The sequence below is a fragment of the Aphanomyces invadans genome (genome assembly GCF_000520115.1).
Source record: "Aphanomyces invadans strain NJM9701 unplaced genomic scaffold supercont1.29, whole genome shotgun sequence".
NCBI lineage: Eukaryota > Oomycota > Saprolegniomycetes > Saprolegniales > Verrucalvaceae > Aphanomyces > Aphanomyces invadans.
The window spans coordinates 471,937-497,547 of NW_008580174.1; the positions used below are offsets into that span (position 1 = coordinate 471,937).

At 56.8% G+C, this 25,611-nt stretch overlaps 16 protein-coding genes across 19 annotated transcripts; 7 read left to right on the forward strand and 9 right to left on the reverse strand.

The window, feature by feature from the left end:
• Positions 1–51: 51 nt before the first annotated feature.
• Positions 52–978, reverse strand: H310_11082 (hypothetical protein). The gene has a single exon (XM_008877634.1). It carries the CDS (start codon positions 558–560, stop codon positions 105–107), a length of 456 nt encoding a protein of 151 aa, XP_008875856.1. The 5' UTR covers positions 561–978; the 3' UTR covers positions 52–104.
• A 549-nt stretch (positions 979–1,527) lies between these two features.
• Positions 1,528–2,181, reverse strand: H310_11083 (hypothetical protein; the record flags this gene model as incomplete). The annotated part of the gene is made up of 1 exon (XM_008877635.1): positions 1,528–2,181. One exon carries the CDS (start codon positions 2,179–2,181, stop codon positions 1,528–1,530), a length of 654 nt encoding a protein of 217 aa, XP_008875857.1.
• A 127-nt stretch (positions 2,182–2,308) lies between these two features.
• Positions 2,309–2,692, reverse strand: H310_11084 (hypothetical protein; the record flags this gene model as incomplete). Its single annotated transcript, XM_008877636.1, has 2 exons — positions 2,309–2,379; positions 2,434–2,692. 2 exons carry the CDS (start codon positions 2,690–2,692, stop codon positions 2,309–2,311), a joined length of 330 nt encoding a protein of 109 aa, XP_008875858.1.
• A 322-nt stretch (positions 2,693–3,014) lies between these two features.
• H310_11085 (CAMK protein kinase) lies at positions 3,015–4,779 on the forward strand. The gene is made up of 5 exons (XM_008877637.1): positions 3,015–3,075; positions 3,136–3,460; positions 3,518–4,035; positions 4,110–4,195; positions 4,239–4,779. Exons 1-5 carry the CDS (start codon positions 3,054–3,056, stop codon positions 4,323–4,325), a joined length of 1,038 nt encoding a protein of 345 aa, XP_008875859.1. The 5' UTR covers positions 3,015–3,053; the 3' UTR covers positions 4,326–4,779.
• Positions 4,409–6,915, reverse strand: H310_11086 (hypothetical protein; the record flags this gene model as incomplete). Its single annotated transcript, XM_008877638.1, has 6 exons — positions 6,512–6,915; positions 5,225–6,460; positions 5,035–5,178; positions 4,805–4,988; positions 4,503–4,748; positions 4,409–4,435 (listed from the first exon to the last, which is right to left on the reverse strand). The coding sequence occupies exons 1-6, from the start codon at positions 6,871–6,873 to the stop codon at positions 4,409–4,411; spliced, it is 2,199 nt and encodes a 732-aa protein (XP_008875860.1). The 5' UTR covers positions 6,874–6,915.
• Positions 6,916–6,975: 60 nt separating this feature from the next.
• On the forward strand, positions 6,976–9,159 carry H310_11087 (hypothetical protein). Its single transcript, XM_008877639.1, has one exon. The coding sequence runs from the start codon at positions 6,998–7,000 to the stop codon at positions 9,032–9,034; it is 2,037 nt and encodes a 678-aa protein (XP_008875861.1). The 5' UTR covers positions 6,976–6,997; the 3' UTR covers positions 9,035–9,159.
• Positions 9,004–10,948, reverse strand: H310_11088 (hypothetical protein; the record flags this gene model as incomplete). Its single annotated transcript, XM_008877640.1, has 3 exons — positions 9,004–10,108; positions 10,157–10,644; positions 10,713–10,948. Coding segments are annotated over 3 exons (1,640 nt in total), but the record flags the coding sequence as incomplete, so codon positions are not given.
• Positions 10,949–11,144: 196 nt separating this feature from the next.
• On the forward strand, positions 11,145–11,794 carry H310_11089 (hypothetical protein; the record flags this gene model as incomplete). Its single annotated transcript, XM_008877641.1, has 2 exons — positions 11,145–11,185; positions 11,242–11,794. 2 exons carry the CDS (start codon positions 11,145–11,147, stop codon positions 11,792–11,794), a joined length of 594 nt encoding a protein of 197 aa, XP_008875863.1.
• A 66-nt stretch (positions 11,795–11,860) lies between these two features.
• On the reverse strand, positions 11,861–12,247 carry H310_11090 (ribonucleoprotein-associated protein; the record flags this gene model as incomplete). The annotated part of the gene is made up of 1 exon (XM_008877642.1): positions 11,861–12,247. One exon carries the CDS (start codon positions 12,245–12,247, stop codon positions 11,861–11,863), a length of 387 nt encoding a protein of 128 aa, XP_008875864.1.
• A 690-nt stretch (positions 12,248–12,937) lies between these two features.
• Positions 12,938–13,385, forward strand: H310_11091 (hypothetical protein). The gene has a single exon (XM_008877643.1). It carries the CDS (start codon positions 13,025–13,027, stop codon positions 13,292–13,294), a length of 270 nt encoding a protein of 89 aa, XP_008875865.1. The 5' UTR covers positions 12,938–13,024; the 3' UTR covers positions 13,295–13,385.
• A 1,126-nt stretch (positions 13,386–14,511) lies between these two features.
• H310_11092 (hypothetical protein) lies at positions 14,512–14,827 on the forward strand (the record flags this gene model as incomplete). Its single annotated transcript, XM_008877644.1, has 3 exons — positions 14,512–14,587; positions 14,633–14,695; positions 14,757–14,827. The coding sequence occupies 3 exons, from the start codon at positions 14,512–14,514 to the stop codon at positions 14,825–14,827; spliced, it is 210 nt and encodes a 69-aa protein (XP_008875866.1).
• H310_11093 lies at positions 14,632–16,092 on the reverse strand. Of its 2 annotated transcripts, XM_008877645.1 has the most exons (7): positions 15,905–16,092; positions 15,791–15,852; positions 15,584–15,737; positions 15,483–15,541; positions 15,364–15,435; positions 15,080–15,305; positions 14,632–15,035 (listed from the first exon to the last, which is right to left on the reverse strand). In XM_008877645.1, the coding sequence occupies exons 1-7, from the start codon at positions 16,055–16,057 to the stop codon at positions 14,853–14,855; spliced, it is 909 nt and encodes a 302-aa protein (XP_008875867.1). In that variant the 5' UTR covers positions 16,058–16,092; the 3' UTR covers positions 14,632–14,852. The 2 variants fall into 2 exon arrangements, with proteins under 2 accessions (XP_008875867.1, XP_008875868.1); XM_008877646.1 differs by having other exon boundaries at positions 15,791–16,092.
• A 291-nt stretch (positions 16,093–16,383) lies between these two features.
• Positions 16,384–18,534, forward strand: H310_11094 (hypothetical protein). Its single transcript, XM_008877647.1, has one exon. It carries the CDS (start codon positions 16,410–16,412, stop codon positions 18,228–18,230), a length of 1,821 nt encoding a protein of 606 aa, XP_008875869.1. The 5' UTR covers positions 16,384–16,409; the 3' UTR covers positions 18,231–18,534.
• H310_11095 (hypothetical protein) lies at positions 16,386–19,949 on the reverse strand. The gene is made up of 3 exons (XM_008877648.1): positions 19,303–19,949; positions 18,855–19,251; positions 16,386–18,796 (listed from the first exon to the last, which is right to left on the reverse strand). Exons 1-3 carry the CDS (start codon positions 19,630–19,632, stop codon positions 18,333–18,335), a joined length of 1,191 nt encoding a protein of 396 aa, XP_008875870.1. The 5' UTR covers positions 19,633–19,949; the 3' UTR covers positions 16,386–18,332.
• A 225-nt stretch (positions 19,950–20,174) lies between these two features.
• Positions 20,175–24,359, forward strand: H310_11096 (hypothetical protein). Its single transcript, XM_008877649.1, has 10 exons — positions 20,175–20,456; positions 20,506–21,069; positions 21,122–21,259; positions 21,309–21,605; positions 21,656–21,808; positions 21,868–22,134; positions 22,183–22,555; positions 22,605–23,173; positions 23,244–23,501; positions 23,550–24,359. The coding sequence occupies exons 1-10, from the start codon at positions 20,220–20,222 to the stop codon at positions 23,919–23,921; spliced, it is 3,228 nt and encodes a 1,075-aa protein (XP_008875871.1). The 5' UTR covers positions 20,175–20,219; the 3' UTR covers positions 23,922–24,359.
• On the reverse strand, positions 23,911–25,570 carry H310_11097 (hypothetical protein). 3 transcript variants are annotated; one of them, XM_008877650.1, is made up of 10 exons: positions 25,466–25,570; positions 25,190–25,403; positions 25,037–25,135; positions 24,861–24,982; positions 24,723–24,813; positions 24,587–24,676; positions 24,435–24,524; positions 24,291–24,368; positions 24,165–24,223; positions 23,911–24,067 (listed from the first exon to the last, which is right to left on the reverse strand). In XM_008877650.1, exons 1-10 carry the CDS (start codon positions 25,519–25,521, stop codon positions 24,022–24,024), a joined length of 945 nt encoding a protein of 314 aa, XP_008875872.1. In that variant the 5' UTR covers positions 25,522–25,570; the 3' UTR covers positions 23,911–24,021. The 3 variants fall into 3 exon arrangements, with proteins under 3 accessions (XP_008875872.1, XP_008875873.1, XP_008875874.1); XM_008877651.1 differs by having other exon boundaries at positions 24,165–24,368; positions 25,466–25,521; XM_008877652.1 differs by having other exon boundaries at positions 24,291–24,524; positions 25,466–25,521.
• Positions 25,571–25,611: the final 41 nt, after the last annotated feature.

Sequence of the window (25,611 nt, forward strand, 5' to 3'; positions counted from 1 at the left end):
TGAATATCTGGCGTTTGCTGGTATACTTTAATCAAGTGATCAAGTGTCGGGGTCAGCGATGCAAACCTCCCAAATCAAATGTTACATCGGGCGAGCTATCAGTTTCACCGGTCAAACCTGTCAAACTGCATACACTTGCCCTTTCCATGAAAGTTACGTCCATCGGCACCAGCATCAGCCAAGTTCAACTTTGACATAACGTGCACACCGCCAACCTTTCGCAGCAACGGAGTGGGATTGGGGCTCGTCGCTCCACTGGCCATCGTTGTAGGTTCGCGTGCGCAGGGCCAAGGAACGGGCTGGTCGTTGCTACGGTGGCCTGGCGGGGGCATTGTCCGCGCGGCACGAATTTGAATTGGAGCTGCAGTGGCGACGCAGCCACGAGGCTGTCTCTGGCGCTTTGAACGACCGGTGTTTTGCAAACACTTGTACCCGGGTGGCGCAAATGTGGCCACCACCCACGTTGGGTGCACCAGGACAAGTAGTTGAACGCATTGCCTCCAACAATGAAATGGACGATTCATGCCGAATCGACTCGGGCGGCGCGCGCGACGCTCCATAATGGAAAACAAGTTGCCACCCTTGAACACGACAAGATGGGACTCGTTCTAAGCAAGATGCGTTGTGGTCGACTATCGTACAAGTGATACGGATGCCGACTTGGACATAGCGTCCGCAGCTACAACCGTGCACCGTTCGCATCCACATCAACTTCAACTCGACGTGGGTCGCACGTCGTCCTTTCCTGGACGCGGCCTCCTGTACGTTCTCTTGTGCATTTACTGCGTGCACGACCGTCGCGACGCCGCCTGCGGCGCAAGGCGAGTTGAAGTTTCAAGCATCCAGCGTCTTGTCAACATAGTGACAAACCTGGCTTGCCTGATGCATCCATCTTTCCACGTCGTCGAAGCGCCAGCGCATGCCCGACACTCTGTGTCGCCAGACCCTTGTTGGGGACACCCCCCGCTGTGCGCCCCGTTGGTCTGGGAAGGTCCTGCGTCGACACAAGTCTTCCTGTGCTCCAGTGTCTGGCTGGCGACATGCGTCGGCAGGCATGGCGTCGACCACGACTCGATTGTTTATCGGCGGGCCAAGGACAGGCCTAACGACTGGTATATTGGAGCGCCAATGAGTCGTTGGCGCTCGGCGGAGCATACAGTTGGCTGCTCAGTGACACTGCCATGTTGAGCTCAGCGGTGGTTGCATCAAAGCCGAGAGCGTGCACGGCATGAGCCGTTGCCAGGCAATGGAGACGACTTGCAGGAATCCAAGCCAGCTATCGGCCGTGCATCCCTCCGACCTAGCTCGACACGTGCCCAGATAAAAATGACTAGGCTGTTGAAGAGGGAAATTTTCGTCCGACTAGAGCGATATCGGCAGCGGTGCCTGCTTGCCCCTGCGTGTTGCGTATATGAATTGTAGGCCTTGATCGGTATACCTGGACGCAAAGGTCCCACGTCGCCACCATCGCGCCAAGAGAACAAGATGGCATGTGCGTCATATTCAACGAGGTGACAGATAAATAAGCTACGTTCGACAGAGAAGGATATCGCACCATGTTGGTACGACAGGAAGGGTAAGGATGTCTTGGCACGTGGGTCGCTGTCGCATGAGGCGCTCGATGAGTTGACGTGTTTCGGCGAATCGACCAGGCAGACGAGACGACGATTTGTCAAATTCAATGACCATTCTTGTGAACACAAGTTCGAGCTCGGAGCCACGGCGCTCTTCATAAAGTGTTTCGAGCCCGTAGAAGAGATCCCCTTGAGTGGGGCGTGAGCAGCACGGACACGGTCCCTTGCCGTCGACATGGGCCACGAGGGTGTCGAGGAGAAGGAGCAACGTCTGCACGACAGGAAAGATGTTTCGCCGAAGCAAACGCATGTACAGCTTGTTCTGATGTTCTGCCACGTAGAGGAGGCAGTGCAGGTGCATCGATGTGTGAATGTCTTGCCACGGATCCGGGGATGAAAACCCAATCTCGAGCCACCTCGGGTGAGGAGTCATTGGGGATTCCACGGGCGCAGTTGGAAACGATACGCGCCACAATGCCGCCAGCTGGTCTTGCGCGAATACACTGGCAGTGTCCAGCGTCTCCCATCGGCCAAGGAGCTCCTGCAAGAGCTCGTCGCCGACTCCTTCTTCCGCCGTTGTGTGCCACATACAACCGAAAGATGCCATTCGACGCTTGGACTACTGTATTTGGATCATTATCCGGATACATCTACCGGATACCAAGAATTGCCCAACCGTCGAATTCGAACAACGTTGAACGAGGCGATGGGGTGTCGCTGCGGGAACGCATGCACTACCAGTGCTTTCGCAACATGCGGGCGATCCATGGTGTCGATACGATCGTGATGCCGCCGCGGAGCGGACCTACACGAGATGGTGAGACGATTACGCGTACGAACGTGCGGCCGTGTGTGCAACCTGTTGCGAGGGTGGCCAAGTACGCAAGGAGAAACGATCCTGCGTCTGGATTGATGTCCTCGAGGTTGATAAATGGCACTTTGACATGTCGAATGTCGACGCCCATGCGAATACTTGCATACGCGGAGCCAAGGGTCGCGAGGAACACGGTCGAATGAAACACCACAGCGACTTGACCGTACTCCTTGGTCACTTGCTTGAGTTTCTCGCCATGTTGGGAAAACCAGGATCCACCATTAGAGACATGTCGACTGTGCATTGGATGACTAAGTGGAATCCGTGCCCATGGCGGTCTCGTTGTTGCCAAGACGCTGGAGCGTCCCACGCGGTGCAGCACCGTCTGCATGTGGCACCACGATCTCGAAGATGCAATTCCAAACGATGTACTACCTTCGTACGTACGTTCAGCACGTACAACGTTCATCGTACAACGGACAACGGTACAGAGTCCGCCGTCGTCGATCTATCTGAATGTTGGTTTTACCTTGATATTTATAACGAACACCCCAACGAGGCGGTTATATCCGGATATCGCGCTCTGATTGGTGGAATTCCTATTTATTTGCATGTCAAGGTTTCTGCCACTGTTGGACACAATCTCCCTCGGCATCTCGACCCGCATGACGTCGCCGGCCTTCCACGGTACGTCGACGCGATGCTGCATCCAACGAGGGCGCACACGGTTCCTCATGTGTCTCATAGCGCCTCCGCTGTCGGCGTTCTTCAAAAAGGAAGAAGAACTACTCGTCACGCATGGCCTGGCTGACGTGCATTCACCCGCAATGTTCCACCACGCGTTCGACATTGGAGACTTGATTGGACGCGGCAGCGTTTCGATGGTGTATGCATGCCGCCATAAATCTACCCTCCGCGAATACGCCGTCAAAGTCATCAACAAACAACTGTGCATCAAGAAGAAGAGCTTGCGCGACGAAATCTCGGTCCTCATGCGCGTCAAGCACCCCAACATCATCAGCCTCGAGGCCGTATATGAAAGCGACCAGGAACTTTACCTCGTGATGGAGCGGTACGTCGGTGCGGACGCTTTGCTTCTTCTTCCACATGAGATTGACGAGTCGTGCAGTGCAACGGGCGGCGAACTGTTTGACCGCATCGTCCAAGTTGGCGTGTACTCGGAGCGCCAGGCCGCCGACATTGTGACGCACCTGCTCCTCGCACTCGAGTACCTCCACGATCACAATATTATGCACCGCGACATCAAGCCGGAGAACCTTCTCTTGGGCACGAGCGAGCGCCCGGACGACATCAAGATTAGCGACTTTGGCATAGCCAAGATTCTCGAGGACATGGAAGACGACGACATGCAAGGCATACAGACACGGCGCGCTTCGAGTGCCGCCTGCCGCGGCCGTGCGTACACGAGCTGCGGCACAGACTACTACGTCGCGCCGGAAGTACTCAACGGGAATGGATACGACATCAAGGTCGACATCTGGAGCTTGGGCGTCGTGATATACATCATGCTGTGTGGTTTTCCGCCGTTCACAGAGGACGAGGGCGGCATGGAGTCGGTGTACCGCAAGATTACGTCCGGCGTGCTCGAGTTCCCCGATCCGTACTGGACCAACGTGTCTGACGTCGGTACGTGGCACCATTCCCACCGTGCTCTCGTTTTTTTCCCACGCGATGGTGGTTGCACTCTCGACTTGTTGTAGCCAAGTCGTTCTTGAGGAGCTTGTTAAATGTCGACCCCACGCAGCGAATCAGCGCGGAAAAAGCGCTCGAGCATCCCTGGATTCGGGTACGCGTGCGACTGTGCCTGCGCATCATGATCGAGTGTGTAGGGTCGGACTGTGTCGACGAGCGAAGCACCGCTGCGGTCGGCAATACACGAAATGCGGCGATTCAATCAGAAGCGCCGGTTCAGCTAATTGTATATATCGTAGCCTTGTGGCGTGCTTATGGAGCAACCTTCGGCCTGTCAACGTGCGCCGAGTCGTGCACCTTCGATCGTCTAGTCTTCCGCGAGCCAGACATGCACCTACCAGCGCATTGTTCACGACGGATGGTCGACGACTGATGGCATCGAGTTGCTGTGAAGCATGCACCTTTTGCCACAAGGCGTCTTTCTCGCGCTTGGTAGCAGCTTCCTTTGTCCAAATGTTGACTCGACGGACCCACGCATGGAGAGCCCGCCGCTTGACGCCGCGTTCGTGTTTGGCTTGAGCTTGACGGGCCTGTGATTCTCGCCTTTGTCTCAACGACTTGACCACATCCCAGACTCGGCGAACGAGGTGTCGATGGACGATGGAGCGTAGGGACTCTTCGCGCTGGATCATGGTGGCGCGATGACCCTGACGCTTCATGATTCCAGCACCAGACGAAACGGATCGACCATGCGTAGAGGTACCTTCCACTGCGACGTGATGTGGGCCAAGAGTCGTCGGTGGTGCCACGTCGCTGCAGCGCGAAGACGCGTCGCCAGGATCGCACGGGCTTGAGCCCGGCACGTGTCTCGGAAAGCCACCCACTCGACGAATCGATGCTGGAGGAGCATGTCGTGATGCCAATGCATGGCCTTGATTGCCATTGTCCTGATCGAGAGGCATGATTCATCGTTGAAACGCCATGCGCCCCCACCTCCTGGTCGCCACGAGATGTCTCCATGGCCGCCACCCTTGAAACAGCACGATAGACCGAAGGTAATGCTGCTTGGCCAGTGCCCATTGCTCCACTGCCAACTGACGGCGGTGCTCCTTTTCCGCCTCAGCTCGTGCATGTTCCCTTTCCAACGTCGTGTCATGTCGGATGCAGCAAGCATGGTCTGTACCGTTTTTTTTCGAGTTTGGATGCAGCTGCCGCCGCCTTCTGCTTGTCCATCTCGGCGAGGGCGGCCGCTGCAGCCACGCGCGCCGCCTCCTCTCGTGCAGCTTGGGCTTCCTTGTACTTGACCTGCAGCGCTTCCCATCGCTTCTTGCGTTCGGCTTCCCTCGCACGCATGTCCAGGATCCGCGGGGGAAGTTCATTCTGGACGATGGGTATTCGAGGGGCACGGGGCCTTGCTTTCCGAGGACTTGTTGCGACGTCCTTGTGCGTGTCTCGTTGTGGCGGCGGAGGTCGTTTAGTGCTTGTCCATCGCCGAGTCGGCGCGACGGCCACCGCGGTTGTTGCTGCAGATGTGGGTAGCGACGGTGACGTGCATGATGTCCTGTACATTGCCGTCGTCGCTATGTCAATAGCAGCCGTCGTCTGCATGACTTGGGTGAGAAGAAAGGCGGCGCGGGACTGCCGCGCTTCGAACCCCGCAGCCGCGCGTTTGGTAGCTTTAGTTCGTGTCATGTAGGTAGTCCACTGCGCAAACACCTTCAAGAGGACGCATTTGCGGAAATGTAAGGATGCTCTGAGGTCCGCGCGATGTTGGCGCGCTGCAGCAGCCTCTGCGGTTGCCACCTCCCGCGCATGCGCATTGTGTCGGACGCATATTCTCCATGCTACAAAGAAGCTTCGCTGAATATGCCATGCATGAGCGCGAGCTGCTTGCGCCATCATCGTCTGGTGCAGAGACACGACGCTCCACCACGTCGCAAACGCTTCTTCGAGCACTGCGCGTGCTGCATGTCGGTTCTGTCTCGCTGTTTCAAGCGCAGCGAGTTTCTTCATTTCATGCTGCAGCTGGACTTCGACAGCAAGGGTTTGCTTCCGAAGTGCGTCCGCCGATCGACGCGCCATGGGTGCTGGCGGCGGTACTGCCGCCGTCTTTAACATCCGTTCGGACCGCTTCTTGTCGACAGCGGCATGCCTGGCATTGATATGCTGCAGCGTGTCGATGGCAGGTGGTTGTGCTGGCTTTGGCTTTCGAGTAAATGGGTTTTGTATTCGAAATACTGCGTGAGGAGGCATCGGCCGGGCGGCTGATAAACCTGCAGCTCGAGCCGCACGCTTGGCGTGAACCAGCTCTTGCCGCACCGCCATCGTTCGTGTTGGGTCTGCCAACGGTGCAGGATTCGCCGGTTCGTGAGGAAGAAACGTGTTTCGGCCGATCCCGGCTTGAGTTTTGATACCAGCCCTACCGCAATGGAACGATAAGCACTGGAAGGACGATGGTCATGCGACAGACTTGATGGCCTGGGCCGTCGCTTCAACGTGGACCGCAGCTCGGACGCGCTGCCGCACGTCTTGTACCGTGTCGAGGTCCTCGTCGTGATTGTTGTGTTCTGCAAAACATCGACCAGCTTCCCATTGCTTGGTGATCACGGGCGCAGAGAACACATTGTCAGCATCCTCGGGATCCAATGTGGCTTGGACGAGCATCTTTTGGCGTTCCCAGTCATCAACCCATGTCGGCCGGGAGTCATCGTCGTCTTGGTTTCCATGGCGATGGGGCAGCGACTGCGCTGTGCCATCTCTGCTCCCTCCTTCACGTGGCTTGCCAAACAACTGCTGCCACCGAGACGGCCCCTCATGTGCAGCATCCACCATCAGAGAGACCGCCGCTGCCGACTCGACAATGGGTCATGTAACCGTCCTATATTAAATAGTGTTGTATTGTCGATTCTACACTAAATAGTGTAATGCCGTCAATTTCGACCTCGCCAAGGCAAGGATGGCGACAGGGGAGGAGGTGCTGTGGGAATGGCAAGCGGAAGCTGTTGCGCTCGTTGTGGAGGACGACAGCCGCCGACTGCATCTCACAGCGCAGGGCGTGGCGCTCCTTCGAAGTTACGACTACCCCGTAGCTGTGGTTTGTGTAGTCGGAAGTCCCACGCGACATCGCATTTTCCACGCCATTGTCGAGGATGGCATGTCGGATGGCGTGCCGCCACCAACGCCTGCAATCAACGGAATCTACATGATCGGTTCGGCAGATTTCATGCGCACTGGACGGTGCATGCTTGCCGTGTCCCTCGTTGTAGACCTCGACGACGATGACCGACACATCCCGTTGTGGGACCTCGCCCTACTCCTCAGTTCCCTCATATGTTACGTCCACGACGGAGATTTCTCCACGCCACCTCCCCGCCTCCTGGACACACTTCAAGTCATTCGGCAGCTTCAGCCGGATTGCGCCGCGAACGAAATCAACACGTTCCTCCCGAGCTTGATGTGGGCCACTCCCGCGAACGCTTCATCTGGCGCCGCGTTTCACGATTCCGTGTGGCCATTTGAGCTTCCGCTCGCGGCCGTCGCCGATTTATCGACACTCGATCTCATCGGGTGGTTCCTCTATCCGTTGCAAGGCTCGTCCATTCTCGACAGCGTACGGTGGAGAATTCTCCACCGCACCAAGGTCAAGACGTTCCTTGGCACAGAATTGCGCGGGGATGTCCTTGTGGCTCTTGTCGATCATGCCCTCTCGTGGATCTATTCCCACCACGACAATGCCGCTGCGCTGCAGCCTTCGTTGACGCTCGACTTTCTTGGCGTGTGGGACCAGGTCGTCGCCATGCAGTGTACTGCTATTGCTGAAGCGGCACGGATTGCCTACGAAGACGTGATGGCGACCGACGCTCCGCCTGGCACAGCCGCGTGCACTCCACCCATGAAACTGGCCGACTTTGACAAGCTGCATACGGAAATGCACCACGTTGCGCTCGCTACGTACGTGTCGCAAGCAAAGACGTACAAGTCATCGCCTGCCTACCGCCGCCACAAGCAGTCCTTAGTGACAGCGCTACAATCCCAGCACAACGACCACCGCAACGCGCTGATCGCGTCGTCGAGGGCCTATTGCAATGCCGTGGCACAGTCGCAGTTGGCGCTTTTGGCTTGTGACGCCGCCTCGCCGAAAGAGATTTTGTCACCGGGCATACTGCCTGCTTTGAGTCCTCCCGATGGCGCAGACGAGATGCCCGACGTCAGCGTGGATGTCCTGCAGGAGTTTGTACGGCGCTTTCGCGACGCCACAGTCGGCCAAGTGGCGGCCGACGAGGTGTTGGCCACCGTTGTTGTCACTGATGTCGCTGCGATGTTAACCAAACGGCAAGTCGCTGCCAAGGCATCGTGGACTGCGGCGCATTTGGAATCGGAACGACAGGCGCTGCAAGCAGCATACGACTCGAAACAGTCCCAACTCACGGCCCACTTCGAAATCGAGGCACAAAAACTACGCGATGCCTTGGCCGCCGAGAAGAAGCTGTGGATGCAAGCTCATGTGGCCAACCAAGCGCGGAGCAACATCGACGTCCACGAGGCCAAGCGTCTGGCGGCAGATCTCGCGGCGGCGACCGCCACCATTGCAGCGCTCGAGGAGGACAAGCGGACGCTACAGCGTGACGTGGAAGCACTGCATGACACAATCGCCAAACTCCAAGAGCAGGTCGCTACATTGCACGAGACGATCGCAGACGACAACCGGGTTCGCATGGCCCTTGTCGATAGCGTTGCCGACTCGATTCGAAATGAAAAGCGCCTGGAAGCGGCAGTGGCGGCTGCCGAAGCCGCCACTGCCGCCGCCATAGCGCAACATCGCATTGTCGTGGAAGAGAAGGCCCAACTCCAAACAACGTGGCAGCAACTGCTGGTCAAAATCACAGCGTTGCCACCTGGACTACAGGAGCAAGTGCTGTCCGTCGATCTCGAGTCCGTCGGCGACGGCTCAGTTGGTTTTTCGGACGCCCTGAGAAGGTATATGTCGTCGTGAAGGCGGCGCCTTGGTCGGTCGACATGATCTAGTTCGCCGACAGTGGTCGAGGGGCCGACCGTGAGCGGTGGGCCCAAACCGTTAAGTAACAAGAGCACAACACTGCAAGCTCGGCTTGCTTGGACTGCTGGCGCGTTCCTTAATGCTGCATACCACATCTACGAAATCGAATAAGTCCAACGTGCCCCAAAGAGGCTGTGAGGTGCCCCCCGGTGCGACGTTTTGGGCGATTTGTGGGACGTGGACTGGTCCGCCGCCTGCTTCATGGCGAAATAGATGCACAAGGGAGCGAGGGCATCGAGGGCTGCGTAGTTCAGTTGGGATGTCGTGAGCGGGCGCCGCGCCCAGTTGGACATGCGTGGGCGTTTGTCCAGTGGGAGACCGAGGTACGCAATGCTCAGGTCGTTCAGCGACGTTTTGGCCCCAGTCAACGGCGCCTCGTGACCATGAAGAGCCTTGTGCACGGTCTGGAGGTCGAGAATTTGATGAGCGGGGCGAACACCCAAAGCTCGGAAGTCCCCCGAGACATCCAGTCCGACTTTGAGCACTTTGTCGGACGCCAAAAGCGGCTTGAATGCGGCGAGAATGGCTGGACCGTTTTGCCGAGACAAGAGGTCGATGACAAATATTCTGGTGCTCGAGGCGAGTTGCAGGACGGCACAAGGAGTTGTGGCTGCTTCAGACGCGTCGAACGAAGATCGCCACTCTGTGTCTAGCCCCACGTACAGCTCGTTGGAGAGGTAGGCAGCTGCGGTCGTGGCGGCTTTGACAGTATCGACAAACTCCACGGTCGCGTGAAAGGTTTCCAGCGTGAGGAAGCCAGGGAGCGGAGGGGGGTCGTCCTTATTCGCACCAAGATCGAATGAACTCGCGGCCAGGGCGACGACGTCGGGAAAGTGTCTGCCGAGACCAAAGAGGTGTACGATGTGGCGCGTGACAGGGTTGTCGAAGCCGCATTGCTCGTATAGAAGATTGGCGGCGTAGATCCGTGCGGCTGGGGACGCACCGGCGGCGTCTGGAATGTCGCCGTACTGCTGGGCATGGACGAGGAAGCGAAGCGTGGCGCGGCGACGGCTACAGCGAACATGGAGGCACGAGACAAGGGCGGGAAAAGGTGTTTACCGTTCGACGAAATCGGGAAAGTCGGTGGGCGGGATTTTGAACTTGGTAAGCCGCTTCTTGATTAGTTTGTCGTCGATGCGCATGTCTATCATGAGGCGAACGAGATCTCGCTGACGGACGGGATCGTTCCAGACGAAGCGGTCGGCGCACTCGACGTCGTTCCTTCGGAGAAGATGGCGCATTACGATTTCCGACGGGAGATGTGGCACCAGCGACATGTTCTGGATCATGTCCAAGGCTGCCCTCGAGTTTTTGTGGAGAAGTGTCATGACACCATCCACGAGATGCGACGCATCGACATGGTAGAGTCTGCACCATGACACTGTCGCTTGCACGTGGCTTGGAAGATTGGCGAGATGTTTGAGGAAGATTGAAGTTGCCACGTTGCGGACGTCGTCGGGGGGCATGTTGTTGGGGCTGTGCTTGGACTCGTCGTCGAGGAATCGGATCAATGTGTTGAGGTAAGCTGTCCAGTTGACGGATGCCGACTGCACAAGGACGTGCAAGGTCAAGTGTCTACTCGAGACGAGCACGTTGGAGTAGTGTTCACTTCTACCTGGATGTGGAATTCGATGCAGAGCGCAAAATGCCGCAACGCGTCGGGAAACGGAACGACGGCGATGACGTTCGCCAATTCGTTTTGCAGCACTTGGAACTGCCGCGTCGTGCACAGGTGTGCCATGTGATCAGCAGTGCGAGGAACATCCATGGCCAGGACTAATGGCGCCATGACGAAGACAACGCTGTCGTCTGCGCATGCCAAGGGGCGGCTGGGCACTGGTGCTATCATTGCAGACAAAAGAATACTGTTGTTTCGTGCAATCAAAAGCGCGAAAGGCGAAGAATTTTAGCCAATCGAATTGCACCTTTGATTTGGCATCGTTAACTTCTCAAGGAATGAGCCGTCGCGAGCGATCGAGGTCCCGCAGCCGTGAAAGGGACTATATTCCCATGGGAAGCGCCCGAGGAAGGAGCGAAGATCGACGAGATGATCGCGGAAGAGCACGAGCGAAGGACTTTTCTCATCTTGTGCAGCCGGAAGGAACACGTGACGATGCAGTATGGAGATGGGGCGCTCCGCCAAGGGACGAAGGTCCCAAACTCGACGAGGATGGCAAACCCGTGGTCGTGCAAAAACCCAACTTCGGGCTCAGTGGTGCATTGGCCAAGGACACAACCACGGGAAACGTGAAGAACGGCATCGTGATGAAGTGGTGCGAGCCGCCAGAAGCACGATTGCCCGACGCACGGTGGCGCTTGTACGTGTTCAAAAACGACGAGAACGTGGCAACGCTCCATTTGCATCGACAGAGTGCGTACTTATTTGGCCGCGAGAAGAAGGTTGCTGACGTATACCTGGAACACGGGTCTATCTCGAAGCAGCATGCGGTGGTACAGTTCCGCATGCGGCACAAGGAGGTGCGGCGCGACGAACTGGACCAGCCTGAACTCGTGTCGGAGGTCTTGCCATACCTCATGGACCTCAAGAGCACCAACCACACGTTCCTAAACGGCAAACAGATCGAGCATTCCCGGTACATCCAACTCAAGGAGAAGGACGTGATCACATTTGGCGAAAGCACGCGTGAGTACGTGCTGCTGAAAGACACGAAAGGGTCGAAGAGTAAACACAGTTAAGAAAAGTGTACATGTTATAAGTTAACATGCGCTAGGTGCTGCACTGAAAAGAGCAATTGCTACGGTTTAGATGAGCAATTGCTCGATTTGTTCACGCATAGCGCGGATTTGGGGGCCGAGTTGCGAAGCGTCGTTGGACGTGATGGACGCCGAGATGACAGGGCGCGACACACCGCACGCACGGCCCAACGCGACCTTGGACGGGACAAACACATACGGGACGTTCTTGTCTTCGCACAAGAGCGGCAAGTGGAGCAAGATCTCAAGAGGTTCCGTATCGGCCGCCATCACGATGAATTCTGAGATCCCGCGGTTCAAAGTCTTGGTCGCTTCGTTTGCACCCTTCTTGATCTGCTTGTAGTTGGTTGCTTGCTGCACAAGGTCCAAGATGCTCACAGTCAGCTTGGCGTCGGCCAGAGGGTACGCTTTCGGGTTCACGGCGGAGTCGGACATCTCGTCAGAAGAAGCTCACACGCAGATCACAGCTAAATGGAAAATATCTCCATGTGCCGTCCAGCGCCGACAACCACCCAATGAGTATAAAGCTGCTGCTCCAACAACTGATAATGACACTGGATTGGTCAAAATACAGCCAATCCGATGCATATATTTCGAAGATTGAGGAAATTCGTGATGGGATTGGATAAAAAGATGTCCACGTTGAATTCTCGGGTGGTTTCGCGAGTTGGAAAGCGGTCAAAACGACCCGACGATGCCAGCAGGGGTTTTGGACTGATATCGGGTTAACTGACCTCGTTGGGTCTGGTCTATGGGGTTAATTTAGAGAAAACGGTCAAGGGAGCTCATGACAAATGTGCATAATGTACGTCATCTGGAGCGTCTCCAACGGCGACAAATAGATAAATGATTTTCATTTATGTTGAAGGTAAATCGGACTTCCATCTCGCCAGTTGTCGCAGCTGGATGGGTGCAGCTAACAACGCCATGCAACAGTTAGGGCTCCGTGCATGAAAAGAAGATTGTACTACCATGTTCGCCTTGATCCGTCAGGGGTGGCGAAGCATGCAGCGCAACAGGCCGAGAAACGTAGCTCGCGTTGACGTGTTTGACCTATGAGCTGATACGGTGGCTCTGTCTCATTGGTCCGTTGTCCAGCAGACGTCCGGATAATCCGAGTTCGCACTTGACTCAAATTCAGACCGTCTACTAACTGCCATCGGCGCCATTCGCGAACCTTCCCCTCACCGCCGCTACCGCTCGTCCACTGCCATGGTCACAACCAACGACATCTCGAGGAAGCTCGAAGCTGCTTTCCAGGCCACGTACGTTCAGGTGGAAGATAACTCAGACGGGTGTGGCAACAAGTTTAGCGTCATCGTCGTCAGCAATGCGTTTGAAGGCCAAGGGTTGCTACAACGCCAACGCGCCGTGAACGAGGTTCTGAGAGACGAAATGGCTTCGATCCATGCGCTCCAGATGAAGACGTGGACGCCAGCGCAGTTCGAACAGAAGAAGAGCCAACCGTCCGGCGAAAACTAACCTCGACGACGCCTCTTGTCACACGACTCACATCCCCCATGCCCCATAGATAGGTTCAACTCGCCCATTAATATATGCATTCCCTGCACGACTTCACTCTAGTTTATAGCAGGGGTTTCTCGATGGGGAGACCGCGGTCAGCCCAACCAAGGCGGTGCAGTGCCGTTCGTATCAGGATTCCAAAGGCTTGGATGTGAGTTTTCTGTCCCTTGAATCGAATATTGAAAAATTATGGGGATCGGAGGTCGACAGCAAAATTTCCACACTGCATTGAATTTTGACCTACCTGCACTGTATATATTTCATTGTGTGACCTAACGTGTGCTCGAGTTATACGATGTAAAATAATCAATTTAGAGCACAACATTGTATACTTGGAAAAGGTAATTGAATCTGCAGTTGGGAATTTTGAGCTTGGGGCGAAATTGCCCAAGGGATTGGTGAATGGGAGATTTGACGCGAAAGTTGCCTGACCAGAAATGTCGAGGAAAAAGAGCAGAAATGGCAAGGAATGAGTGGCGTGGTCATCGAGGTGGCCGAGTCCTCGCAACATGCATTTGCGGGATGTCTCTACCTTCGACTCATCTTGGGCATTATCGCGCTGGAAGGTATACGTTCCACCCTGGTGTGGCTGTCGTTGCGGATCGAAGGAAAACATCCTGTCCTCCGGCAGTGTAGACTGGTCGAATTGTTGTATTTGCATACACTATTGGTACTTTTTGCTCTTCCCACATGCAATGCTATCACGGCTCAGCCTTGCCCGTAGCTATCGATCGCACATTCCATGACAAGAAACTGGTAATATGTTAAAAGTTTTCATGGTTTTCTCGCCTTTTTTTGCATTGCTCGTATACTGTATTGGAGCCAATTCATGAGTGAATTTTATCTGACAGTGTTGATAGGACAATAATCTTCATTTAGCACGACTTTTTCGTTATTTCATTGGTTGGATAAGTTGCTTTGGCCAATCAATTCATTGTAAGCAGCAAGATTGGCCAAAAGAGGTTGGAGAGATTTCATGCATTTTTGGATATATATTCTACCTGGTGAATCTTCCCCAGCATGCCAAGCACGCCGCCAATGGCGGTACCACGACCGCTTATGTCAACGTTCGTCCAAAGCAAGGTAAAGGGAACGACTTGTGGTCAAGATGACAAAGGTCAATGTCTTATCCTCGATCCCATCGTGTGTTGTGGTCTCAACAGGACAGCAGAGCGATGTCTGTGTTTCGATGGAAAGGCATCCTGGACCTTGTGGACAAGGAGTGGATGTGCGACTCACTCGCAGACGACGGTATAGATGTCCCGTGGGGCGATTTACCCTGATCTATCTGTCTAGACATTGGCGTTCCGGAGGAGTTGGATGCGAACCTTGACGACGATGGCAGCTTGCTGCGCCTGGGTACGTTGCATCGATCCACAGCGCGGCTTACAAAGATGTCAAGGCATGTTGCCTGTCACAGGGAGAGAGCCGCCCGAGAGATGGAACGACTTGGGTCTGGATCTGTTCGTTCCTGCGCAAACGCCTCCATGATCGCCAAATGTAAATTCCTGCTTTATTACTTTCGACGACCTCCAACCTTCTTGCCCCCCATCATAAGCGAGTCCAACGCGTCTTCTTCCATGATGTTATCCACAGCATGCACGACGGACTTCACGTCCACGGCACTCAGCATTCGGTGGATCGCGTCGAACGTTGGGCGGTGCGACGGCTCCGCACTCCAGCATTGCCGCATCAGGTCCTCCAGCACCGTCAAGGTCAACTTCCATGGTAGTTCTCATGTACCTGGCACGACGGAGGGCAATCGATCGTAGGAATAGACGGACGGTCGCCATGCAGCACCTTTCTCTGGATGTCGTCGACGGCGTACCCTCGAAACGGGATGTCTCGGGCGAACATCTCCCAGAGGAGCATGCCAAACATGTGAACATCGACCGCCTTGGAGAAGGGCTTTCCAGCGAGTAACTCCGGAGGCATGTACGCCGGCGTGCCTGCCGTGCCCTCCTTTGTGCTACGGATTGCATTCCGATGTCAGCGAAGCAACGCAACGAAGGCGCGCGACTCCTCACCAGACAAGTCCAAAGTCGCACAGCTTCACCGTTCCGGTCGCGTCGAGCAGCACATTTTGGCTCTTGAGGTCGCTGAAAAGCCCGCGATAACGAACTGGTTTTGGACGCTGAAGTCGTACCGATGGACGATGGCTGGAGTTAGCGAATGCAAGTATTGCATCGCCGACGCGATGCTCGTCTACAGGCGTTGAGGCATATCGTGGAGCCTTCTTGCCCGTACCGCCATTTTGACCAACGCCGAGACGCTGATGGGCTCGTTCGTGCCGTGCAATTGGTCGTACAGCGACATGCTGCACAGCTCCATGACGAAGCACAGGTTGGGTGGTTCGATGCACGCTCCGATGAACTCGACGACGTTCGGGTGTACGAGCTTACTACGAATCAGCGTCGTCACGTTCATCGCCACACGACGTCGATGCAATTGTACCTCATCACAAGGAGCTCGTCCATAAATTCTTGCTTAAGCGCGTGGTCGACGCGCGGGTCGAACTAGACAGGTCGACGACGGATGGAGCAGTTTCGTTCAATGATGTCGATGTACCAGGGTTTTGAGCGCGACAGGTCTACCTTGGTACCTGCCGCGGTAGACGATCCCGACGCCCCCGCCGCCGATCTTGTCGCCGACAGTGAGCTCCTTGAAGGGAATGCTCGTCCAGCCCCCGCCGCCATCCTTGTCGCCGCCGCGCGTGACCATGCTGCTACACAGAGCGTCACCTTTTGTAACGGACAGCCCACGTTGGTGGGTACCTAGGCTGGATGACAGTATACTTTAATCAAGCTTATTTCTCCGTCGCGTATGGTGGTCGTGCAGAACTCTGCCTAATTTAAACTTGATATTTGTATAAGTTGACTCAGGACATGATGCATAACGCCGTCAAATTTTCTCATTATTAATTGTGACATTTTTAACGGTTTAGATGAGCTCCGTATTTAAATCGAATGGCCAAGAAAAAAATCACAACCAAGAATATTTAACACATGCCATCCACCACGACGGCAATTGTCGCAGTAATGCCCATCGGGCAAACTATTTCCAGGTGCGAGCGATGTCGGCGGCACCGCAGCATCATGCACCTGCGTTCGGCGACAACGAAAGGAGCCATGGAAGCTTCCTCAAGTGCATGCGGCCAAAAGAGCGGTTTTGCTTGCCGCGAACAAAGGCCCGTGCAGGGTCGATGCACCACACGACATCGGCAGTCGGGTCGCCTCCGACGCCGAAACGACGATTTTTCTCCAACGAAAGGACTCGTGCGTCGTCGATTCATTACCAGCACGGTCAACCACCGACCGCATCGTGCGACTGCGTCGGTCTCAAGTCCCTTCGGTGTCAGTACGCGTCGTTGGGGTGCGACAGTCCGTCGTCGCCGTCCCGGGGCCGCGGGTCGGTTTTGTCGCACCACGTGGCATCCGCTCACAACCGAGAAATCGAAATGACGTCGATGGTGTCTGCGAAAAAGAAGAAGTGGGAAGAAAAGTTCACGTCCAAGGAATGGGAGCTCGACTGGCTGCAAAAGTGGCGCAAACGCACGCTCGAGGAACCGGTACCGTCCACGAGCTCGTCGCCGCCCGCCGACCACTCCCGGCCGTCTTTGGCCGAACGCGTCTCCGACCAGCACTTCCAGCAGCATGCAGGGTTTCGGCGGCGGAGTCTATCGGACGCAGGGCATATGGGTTTCATGGGGTTCTCCCTCGGGCAGTGGCAAGTCGACACGATGCTTCGGTCTGGCGTTCCCATCGAGTATCGCGGCCAAGTGTGGTGGCTCTGCAGTGGTGCGGCGCAGAAACGATCGACCGCATCCATCTCAGACCAGTACGAGTCGCTCCTGTGGCGCGCCGACGAAGTCCGCGTCGACGTGAGCACCGAGATCGAGAAGGATCTGTATCGAACATTCCCCCATGAGCCGGACACGCGCGACGAGCGGGAAGCGTCCATTTCCGAGCTGCGGCGGCTCTTGTCCATGTACAGTTTGCGAAATCCCAAGGTCGGGTACTGCCAAAGCATGAACTTTCTCGGCGCGATGCTGCTCGTGTACTTGGGCGAGGAAGAGGCGTTCTGGGTCCTTGCGTGCATCGTGGAGGACCTCGTGCCTGGCTACCACACCAAGTCGATGGTTGGAAGTCGCGTCGACCAGCATGTGTTTGCTGCGCTTATCGAACAGAAGCTGCCCCACGTGGCGCACCACCTGCAGGCGCTCCACGTGCACCTGGCCCCAGTCACGTTCAAGTGGTTCCTCTGCCTCTTTGTCAACACGCTGCCCCTCGAAACGACGCTGCGGGTGTGGGACGTGTTTTTCTCGGAAGGGAGCAAGGTGATCCACCGCCTTGGCCTCACGCTGATCAAACTCCTCGCGCCCGACATCCTTGCCGCGGACGAAGCATTCGACGTGTACGAGTTGCTCAAGTTTTCACCGCGGACGCTGGCGACGCTCATGGCGCCGCACCGGAAAGCTCCGCAATGGCGGAAGCAGGACGACTGCTTCTGCGACACCCTGCTGCGCCTCGCATTTGACAAAGCGTTCCTGGGCCCGTTTCCGTATCGCTCGATCGTTGACCTTCGCGCGTTCTACCAAACGTACGTCGAAGGCGAAGTTGCGCGCGCCGCCGACGCGACGGATACGTCGCCTGCCGCGGTCGACACGAGCGGGGCTGCCGCCAAAGCGTTGCGCAGGACGGACGAGTACGACTTTGTCGACGACTTCAAAGCGCCCGACGACCTCGACTACGAATTTCTCGTCACGTCGTCCAACGCAAGCAGTGGCAGCGGATGCGCCGCCGATTCGTCGTGGCGGACAGGATCGTCGGCGGGAGGGCCGGCCGCGATGGGATCGCTGCCAACAGAACGCCCTCTGATTGAGAATTATTGGTAGCTTACACGATGTCATGCAGTGTTCATTCAAGCACGCGGCCATGGCACACGGAAGAGGTCGGACTACCATTCGTGTTTGGGTACGTAGAAGGTGTGGAAGCAATCAGCGGCGCGTTCGAGAGGACTGTGCCACAATGTCGCGCAGGTGGGCTTGATACGTCGGAGACAGCAACGCTGACGCAGCAGCATCGTGCGATGTCGCGTCGATTTGCTGCAGCAGGAAGAGAAGCGAAACTTGGTACACGTCCGACTGGCGGGGACTGTAGTGGTCGGCGTGGTCAACAATGAGTTTCGCGCACGGCCCGCCGTATGCCGCCGCCAATTCGTGCGTATGCGCAGGGCCAACGTACTTGTCGTCGGCGCCGCAAACGAGGAGCGCGGGGGTCGACTTGATGAACGCGACGAGGTCCACGGGCCGCAAAAAGTCCATGTGGACGGCCGTGCGCTTCTCGACGGACTTTTGAACAAAGCGCGCGGCAGCCTTGAGCATGAGCTTGGGCGCGCCGAATCCTTCTTTCTTCACGTTGAGCACAAGGTCGTCAATGCATTGGTGCATGTTGCTGTACGCTGAATCAGCATGCAACAATACGAATGAGTCGTGGCATCGACCAGGAATTGACAGTACCGCCATCGAGGACGAGTCCCGTGATGCGCTTTGCGTATGGCTCGATGTTCCATTTACGGAATACTTGAGGAATCGCATCGATGGAGCCGCCTTTGACGACAAGTTCCGCGGTTTGCTGGAATCGACTCGCAACGTTGAGAAGTGCTGGGTAGCAGCCCATGCTGTGGGCGAAAAGCGACACGCTCAGCACAGTACTCTTCGAGTCCAGGTCGTCCAATATGTACTTGAGGTCGCTCGACTCGAGCCATCCCATCGTGACGTAAATGCCGTCGGATACCCCCGACCCGGAGAAGTCGAAGGCAAACACGGAAAACCCGAGGCGAAGGGCGTGGTCGCGCAGGCGAAGGACATCTTTTCGCGACCCGACGTTCGAATGCAGGTAGACTAAACATGGGGCCTGGGTGAAGCGATCGCGTGAGGTGAACAAGTGTTGAAAGTGGCATCATACCGGCTTGACGGTCACTCGATCGTCTTCCACGGGATTCCAGTGAGAGCAAGCAAGACTGAGCTGACGTTCGTTCATAACAACTCGATCGGTGCGAGTTACGAAGATGGGAGCGTTCGTGACGGGGTCCTCCAGTTGATACTCTCTCGGGCCAAGTTCGTCAACCGAGTACTTGGCACGAGGCGGGCGAATGACCGAGTCAATGACCAAGTCGTACCCGTCCGAGATGAACTCCTTCACCGAGATGTTGCCCTTCCCGCCAAATTTCTCGAACTCGGCTTCCATTTCCCCCTCCTCAAAGATCGAGATGTCCGAAGACCCCGACTGACCCATTCCGCCGCAGCCGCTTCGTTTCTTGCGATCAAAATCGAAAATGGCATGGCAGGTGAAAATTCGCGCGTTCTGATTGGTCGACTTGTCATGTCTCCGTCAACACCGCCGTCGACACCCCCCGCCCAGACGCCGACGTCGCTGCCATGTGCGACAAGCCGTCAAAGAGCCATCGCTGCTTCATGGAGCGTCGTGTAGTTTAATTCGTACAGGGCGGCGGCAGAGCTAGGGAGGCAATGCGGGTGGTGTCGGGCGTGGAACCGACGACATCTCTACCTCTGTTCGAACCCTCTGCTTGAGCCTGTCCGAGGAGGCGGCCACTTTGAGCGGTGGGCATGTCATGCCTTCCTCGTCACGAATCCCTGCGACAAAGCAGAGTCGTCTTGAATCAATCTGCGCAACGGACACATGCATAGCGATCTCTTGGCGGCACGCGTGATCCCGGCCACGGTGTCGGGCGGCGCTCGTAGGACCTTTCTGTAACAAAATGCACCTGTAGTGGCATTCCACTAAGTACGGGTGGGACAAATCCGGGGACTTGTGGGATTTACTCCTTTCCGCGACGGTTCGGCCGTGGCGGACGGTCGTGCATGGCCGACCCCAAGGCGAGCGCTGCCAAGGGCAAATTCACGCGCTTGAATCGCGTCGGAGTCCTTCCTGACATTGGTCTGTACGCACCTGAAGCAAAGGAGAAGTCGCGGTCTGTAGCTGACGTCCACCACGAGTTTCTGTTGAACCAGCGGCAAGAGGTCGAAGACATTTGCACGGGGCTCCAGGTCCGACTCGAGCATGTGAAGAAGGTGCTGCCCGTACCCAAGACTGTCGAGGTATTTGAAAACGCCACGTCATCACGGATCTTCCTCCCGTGTATTGCAGGGCCCCGACGACACCCCGTCCAACGGATGCGTTCCCAGTCCGCTCGAAAAGCGGATCGAAGACGCAATCGCCGCCGAGCAAGAAGATGCAGACGCAGAGCTCACGCCGTTGGACCACATGGCCATTGCTCTCGAAGTGTGCCAAGACTTGTTTCCACACATTGGCAAGGCACTGCACGACGAAGCCGGCGCGCAAGTCAATGTCGAGTACACCCACGTGCTGCTGCAGATGGTCGAGACGATCGAAAATTGCGTCCACGACAAAGTCGTACGAGATCGCATCGCCCGCCAGACGCGGCACGAAGTCCGCAGCCCCGAGAAAACGTCCGTCCAGTCGAGTCAGCTCTTGTCGCCGACAGCTCGGTTCAAACAATTCCGGCACGACCAGGCCAAGGCGCCACCAAGTCGAAAGATTGCTCCGAGCCCGTCCCATCGATCCGCTCCGTTTGAGCTCGAATCGCTCCTCCACAAAGAACACATCGGGACGGGGCCCCCGCTGCCCAAAGTCCACCGCGACAACACGTTCCGCCAAGTCCTCAAGTGCCGACAATTCCCCCCGACCAAGGTAAGCCATCCCACCACGCGAAGGGTTGTTGCTGTCCGCGCCGTTTTCGTAGGTGCCAAAGGACGAAGCGATTGAAAAAACGTACTCGCATTGCCCGATCGAGTCGCGGTTTGACATGCAGTCCGTGCACATGGCCGTCGACGAGGCCAAGCACGTGGCAGGTTCGTGGATCGTTGTCGAATTCCCCAAGGTGCGTTTCGCCGCTCGAGCCGCGGCATCCCGACCACCCGCGCGTGTAGGCGCGGCCATCGCTCACGTCAAGCCAAGTGGCATATCTGAGCCAGTGGCAAGCGGCGCGGTATCGCAACCTGGTCGCGATGAAAGGCGTGCACGACAGCGACGTCGTGCTGCATTTGTACTTGGAGTACACGGACAGCGTCATGTATGAAATGTGCCGCCTCCTCTTTGACAAGTGCCCGACGTCGGCCAACGTACTCTACGGCCTCTGGCACTTTTTCTTTACCGTCGTGGCCTTTATCAACAAAACGATCGAAGAGGAGCTCACGGTGCTGCAGCAGACTGTGCGCTGCCTCAAGGTCCCCGTTCTCGTCTCGATCGTAACGTGATCGATTGTCGGCGCGTGTAGGTCGAAGTCGAGCAGTACCAGTCGAAAATCACCAAGCAAGCGGCCGTCGTCGACGCCATGCGCGCCAAGCTCGTCCAGAAACACAAAGCGATTGCGCTCGCGCGGGAAATGTGCATTCGCCAGCGCAACGAACTCAACCGGTACCTTGCTGCGGTACACATTCGACTTGATTCTGTCGACCCCCGCAGCATGCTCATGCTCGCCGTGACCAGGACCAGTCGCTTGTGCGCCTCACCATGTCGTTCGTCCAGTCCATCCATGCGTTTTTCCCCGACAAGTCCACCACGTCGTCCACCGCGTGCCCGCCATCCTCGAGACACTTTAGCGCCGCCGAAGCCCTCGACGAAATGACCCGGACGCTGGCCCTCAAATTTGCCTCGGCCTCCACGACAGAGTCCCACTTGCCGTCGGCGTCCCACAAACACCCCCAGCGCCTCTCGACCATGCACCACGTCAACTCGATCGCCGACGATGCTTCGGTACGTTCGCAACTTGTCCCGATGTGACGATCGACGGCTCGATCGTAGCGGATGCTCACTCACTTTGACGTGGACTCGATGGCGCCTGAGCTAGACGCGGCACAAAAACGCCTCGCCCAGCTACTGACCCTCAGCAGCCCCGACTGCACACTTGGATGGGACGCCCAAGCCGTGTGGCAGCATGCGTTTTTCATCCCGCCCCCAGACGAAGTCGTCGAAATGGAATACCGCGTCCGCCACATGATCCTTCGTGTCGAGCGCGGCATCGCGGCTCGCGGGTGCATTCGCCGACGGATGCACCGCGGCGTCCAAGTCGACCTGGGCACGGAACCTTCGACGCTTGCATTGGATACCAGCCCATCGCACCAAACGACGCTGCGGAGCATCCAACTCGCGGCAGGCTTTTGCCGACCCACGCCTCGTACGACCGCCACGGGCAGTCATGCGTGGCCACTCATGTTGACGTGTAGACGATGCGACAGTCTCGTTGAAGCGCCATGCGGAGCTCAAGAAGGTCGTCCCGGCGTCGTTTCAAAAGTATATCGTCCGCCTCAGCGCTGCGTACGTGCCGCACGACTACACCGTCAGCGCCGTCTCCCGGGTGCTCACGTACGTCGCCAATACGCTCGTGGGCCAGCTCGCCGCCGGCGTCGACATCCACAGCGACATGACCAAGGCTTGCATGCCCAAGGACATGGCCGAGATGGAATCGCCGATCGAAGCAGTGTACCGCGTGTTCTTGACTCGATTTCGCGTCCCGCTCTTTGCCAACGAGCGCGTGATGGATTTGGTCACGAGCCTGAGCCACTTGGACACCCAAAGCGACAAGATTTACTTGTGGTGTCGGCTGCTGCACTTGGCGGGGGTCGACCCGTTGCCCGCTACTGCGTTCTGGTTTGTCTTGCACGTGCTGCACGTGCTGGCCAAGTGTTCGCACGATGGGTACTACACGTCCGAGACCAGCGACGACGTCGAGTACATTGGGCAGCAGTCAGCATGGGATGCGCTTGGGATTGTGTTTGCGTCGTTTCCGACGGAGGTGCGGCGACCTGTATCGCAGACGTGCCGTCCCATGGGCCAGAGGTCACTGACGTGGTCGTTGTCGCTAGGTCTTTCAGCGGTGCAAAACCAAGCTGATCGGGCTATCGCAGATCTACGGCGCGATATGGATCCCCATCTATACCATCGTGGCCATGTGCGTCGACGAGTGGGAGGCGCAGTACTTTGCCGTGCGCGTCGAGATCGAAACGCGGTTTGCCAACGCGCTCAAAGTGGATTCCCTCCACACGTTCCATCAAGTCGTCTCGACGTACGTCCCGCGCGTGCATGCATACGCGGCCGCGACGACCTTCTCGACTGCTATCCAGGTCCACGCTTCTCGTGGCCGATCGAGGGTGGTGCTCACTCGATTGTAGATGTCGAGGTCGAGCCGCCCGACGCCGGCCGACTGCGCTGCTGCGTGTATCCAAGCGGGGCTGGTCCCGCCACATGCCGCCGCGCAATTTGACAAGCTGTCTCTGCTCTTTGCAATTCCGAGCGACGCCATGACGGTGAAAACTTTGGAGCTGTCCATGTCGTTTCTGTCCGTGGTGTGGACTACCACCAAAGACCAGCTCGTGCGAGCCATCGAAGACAAGGCAGCAGACACGACGGTCGGGCTCCGACTCGTGACGCCCCTTGACCATGCCACACAAGAAGACCCGCCCCAAGTCGCGCTGTGCTGGAACCTCCTCGAGCAGGTCATTGCGATCGCGTACTGTGGCAGAACCAGCACGTCCTTAAACTAGCAGGTATCGAGCGCGCTCGCTGGACGTGCTCTCAACGACGCTCCAACGTACGGCCGCATCGGGAAGGCGACAGGTCGGGATGAACATTGGCTCGTACGTGTTATGGGTCCAGCTGATGTGCCTCCATCGCGACGGCAATGCACGCGCTACAGATTCCACCATCAAAACAACATCCCATCGCGCTGTCGTTGGGAAACACTAGCCACCCAACAAGATCCCGCATGGACAACCCGTTGGTCCTACCTGGTGAACATGGAGAACGGTCGCATGTACGAGATGATGTGCTTCCCGTACGCCGCGTCCTACACATCACAATGATCCGTCGAATGCGATCATGGCGTTGACGCGAGCTGGCCGAAGCGCACGCACCCCTTCCCGATCGATTTGAAGCAACGACGGAGTCGCGGAACAAGATGCGCGAACGTCCGCGACCGGGTTAATAAACTTCTACTCCAGAGAAGGTCACCAAAATCCCAGGAACGACAGACTGTGGCGACGGCAAGGGCTGTTTACCTGTAACAAGCACGACACGGTCGGTGGGTTTGCAGGATCGTTGGGCGTCGACGGCGGCTTGATCAGTTGAAAGAGATGAGCTAGGTGATGCTACAACGGTGTACAATGGGGGCTTGCATGGACGATATGGACGGCGGAGAGCCATCGCGTACTTGGACGTGAAAGTGCACGACGAGCTCGACTTTTCGGTTGTCTTGTTCGATGGTAAACACGGTGCGCTGCTTTCGCTTGGGGCACACGATCTCGAACGCTGTCTCAGTCGAGGAAGACAGGCAGGACGGTACCAACCTTAAACTTGTGGCCACGGGGCGTCTTGTAGATCGAGAGCTTGCCCACGTACGACGGATTGCTCCACTTGGACATGTTGGTTTCGCTTAGACTACGGAAGACACACATGGGTCGATGGTGGAGCCGGGACGACCCAACCTAAACCGAATCTTGTTTTTGTTGGGCCGCTTCCGACCGACGAGGCAAAAGTCGACTTGGGAGTCGACAATCTGGGGTAAGTAAATCTTAAAGTACTTGGTGCCGTAGTGTTTGGCCATGGTCTAGGGAGGAAGGCGGCGGCATTGCGTGTGGAAGGCGAGTCGGCGGGAAAATACCGCGTCGGACTTGCACAGTTCCATGATGAGTACGCTTGGTACGAGGGGGCGCAGGTGCATGAATCCAGTCTTGGTTTTGACCAGAGCTGCTTCCGTTTCCTACACGCATGACATTCTGCATGACGGAAGTGGATATCCTGGTGGACAACATGCCTCGGTCTCGGAAAACGAGCTGTGCTTCCGCGACAGGGACGGGGACACTGGAGGTTTCTTATCGTGCGCGGGTTCTTGGTGAGTACCATGCTCCACATGAACGTGGGTGTTGTCTTTAACTGGCGTGGCTTCCCTGACGTCGTTGACAAACCAATCTTGCGACGCATTCGCGTCGTCGTCGTCGGAATCGGGGTCTTGGAACTGCGCCTTCAACCTACATCCGTGTGTCAAACCATGGCCGTCGTCCGTGTACCCGCTCGGACATGTTGAGCTCACCTGTCCGATAGAGCGCGGTGTGCTGGAGACGTTGAAGAGGGCCGAGCTGCCGCCATCTCCGCCGCGTCGGTGCCTCTTGCCAAGATCAAGTTCTCCGGATAGAAATATCCGGATTTGGCGCGCCAAATATAGCGCAGTTCGCCACC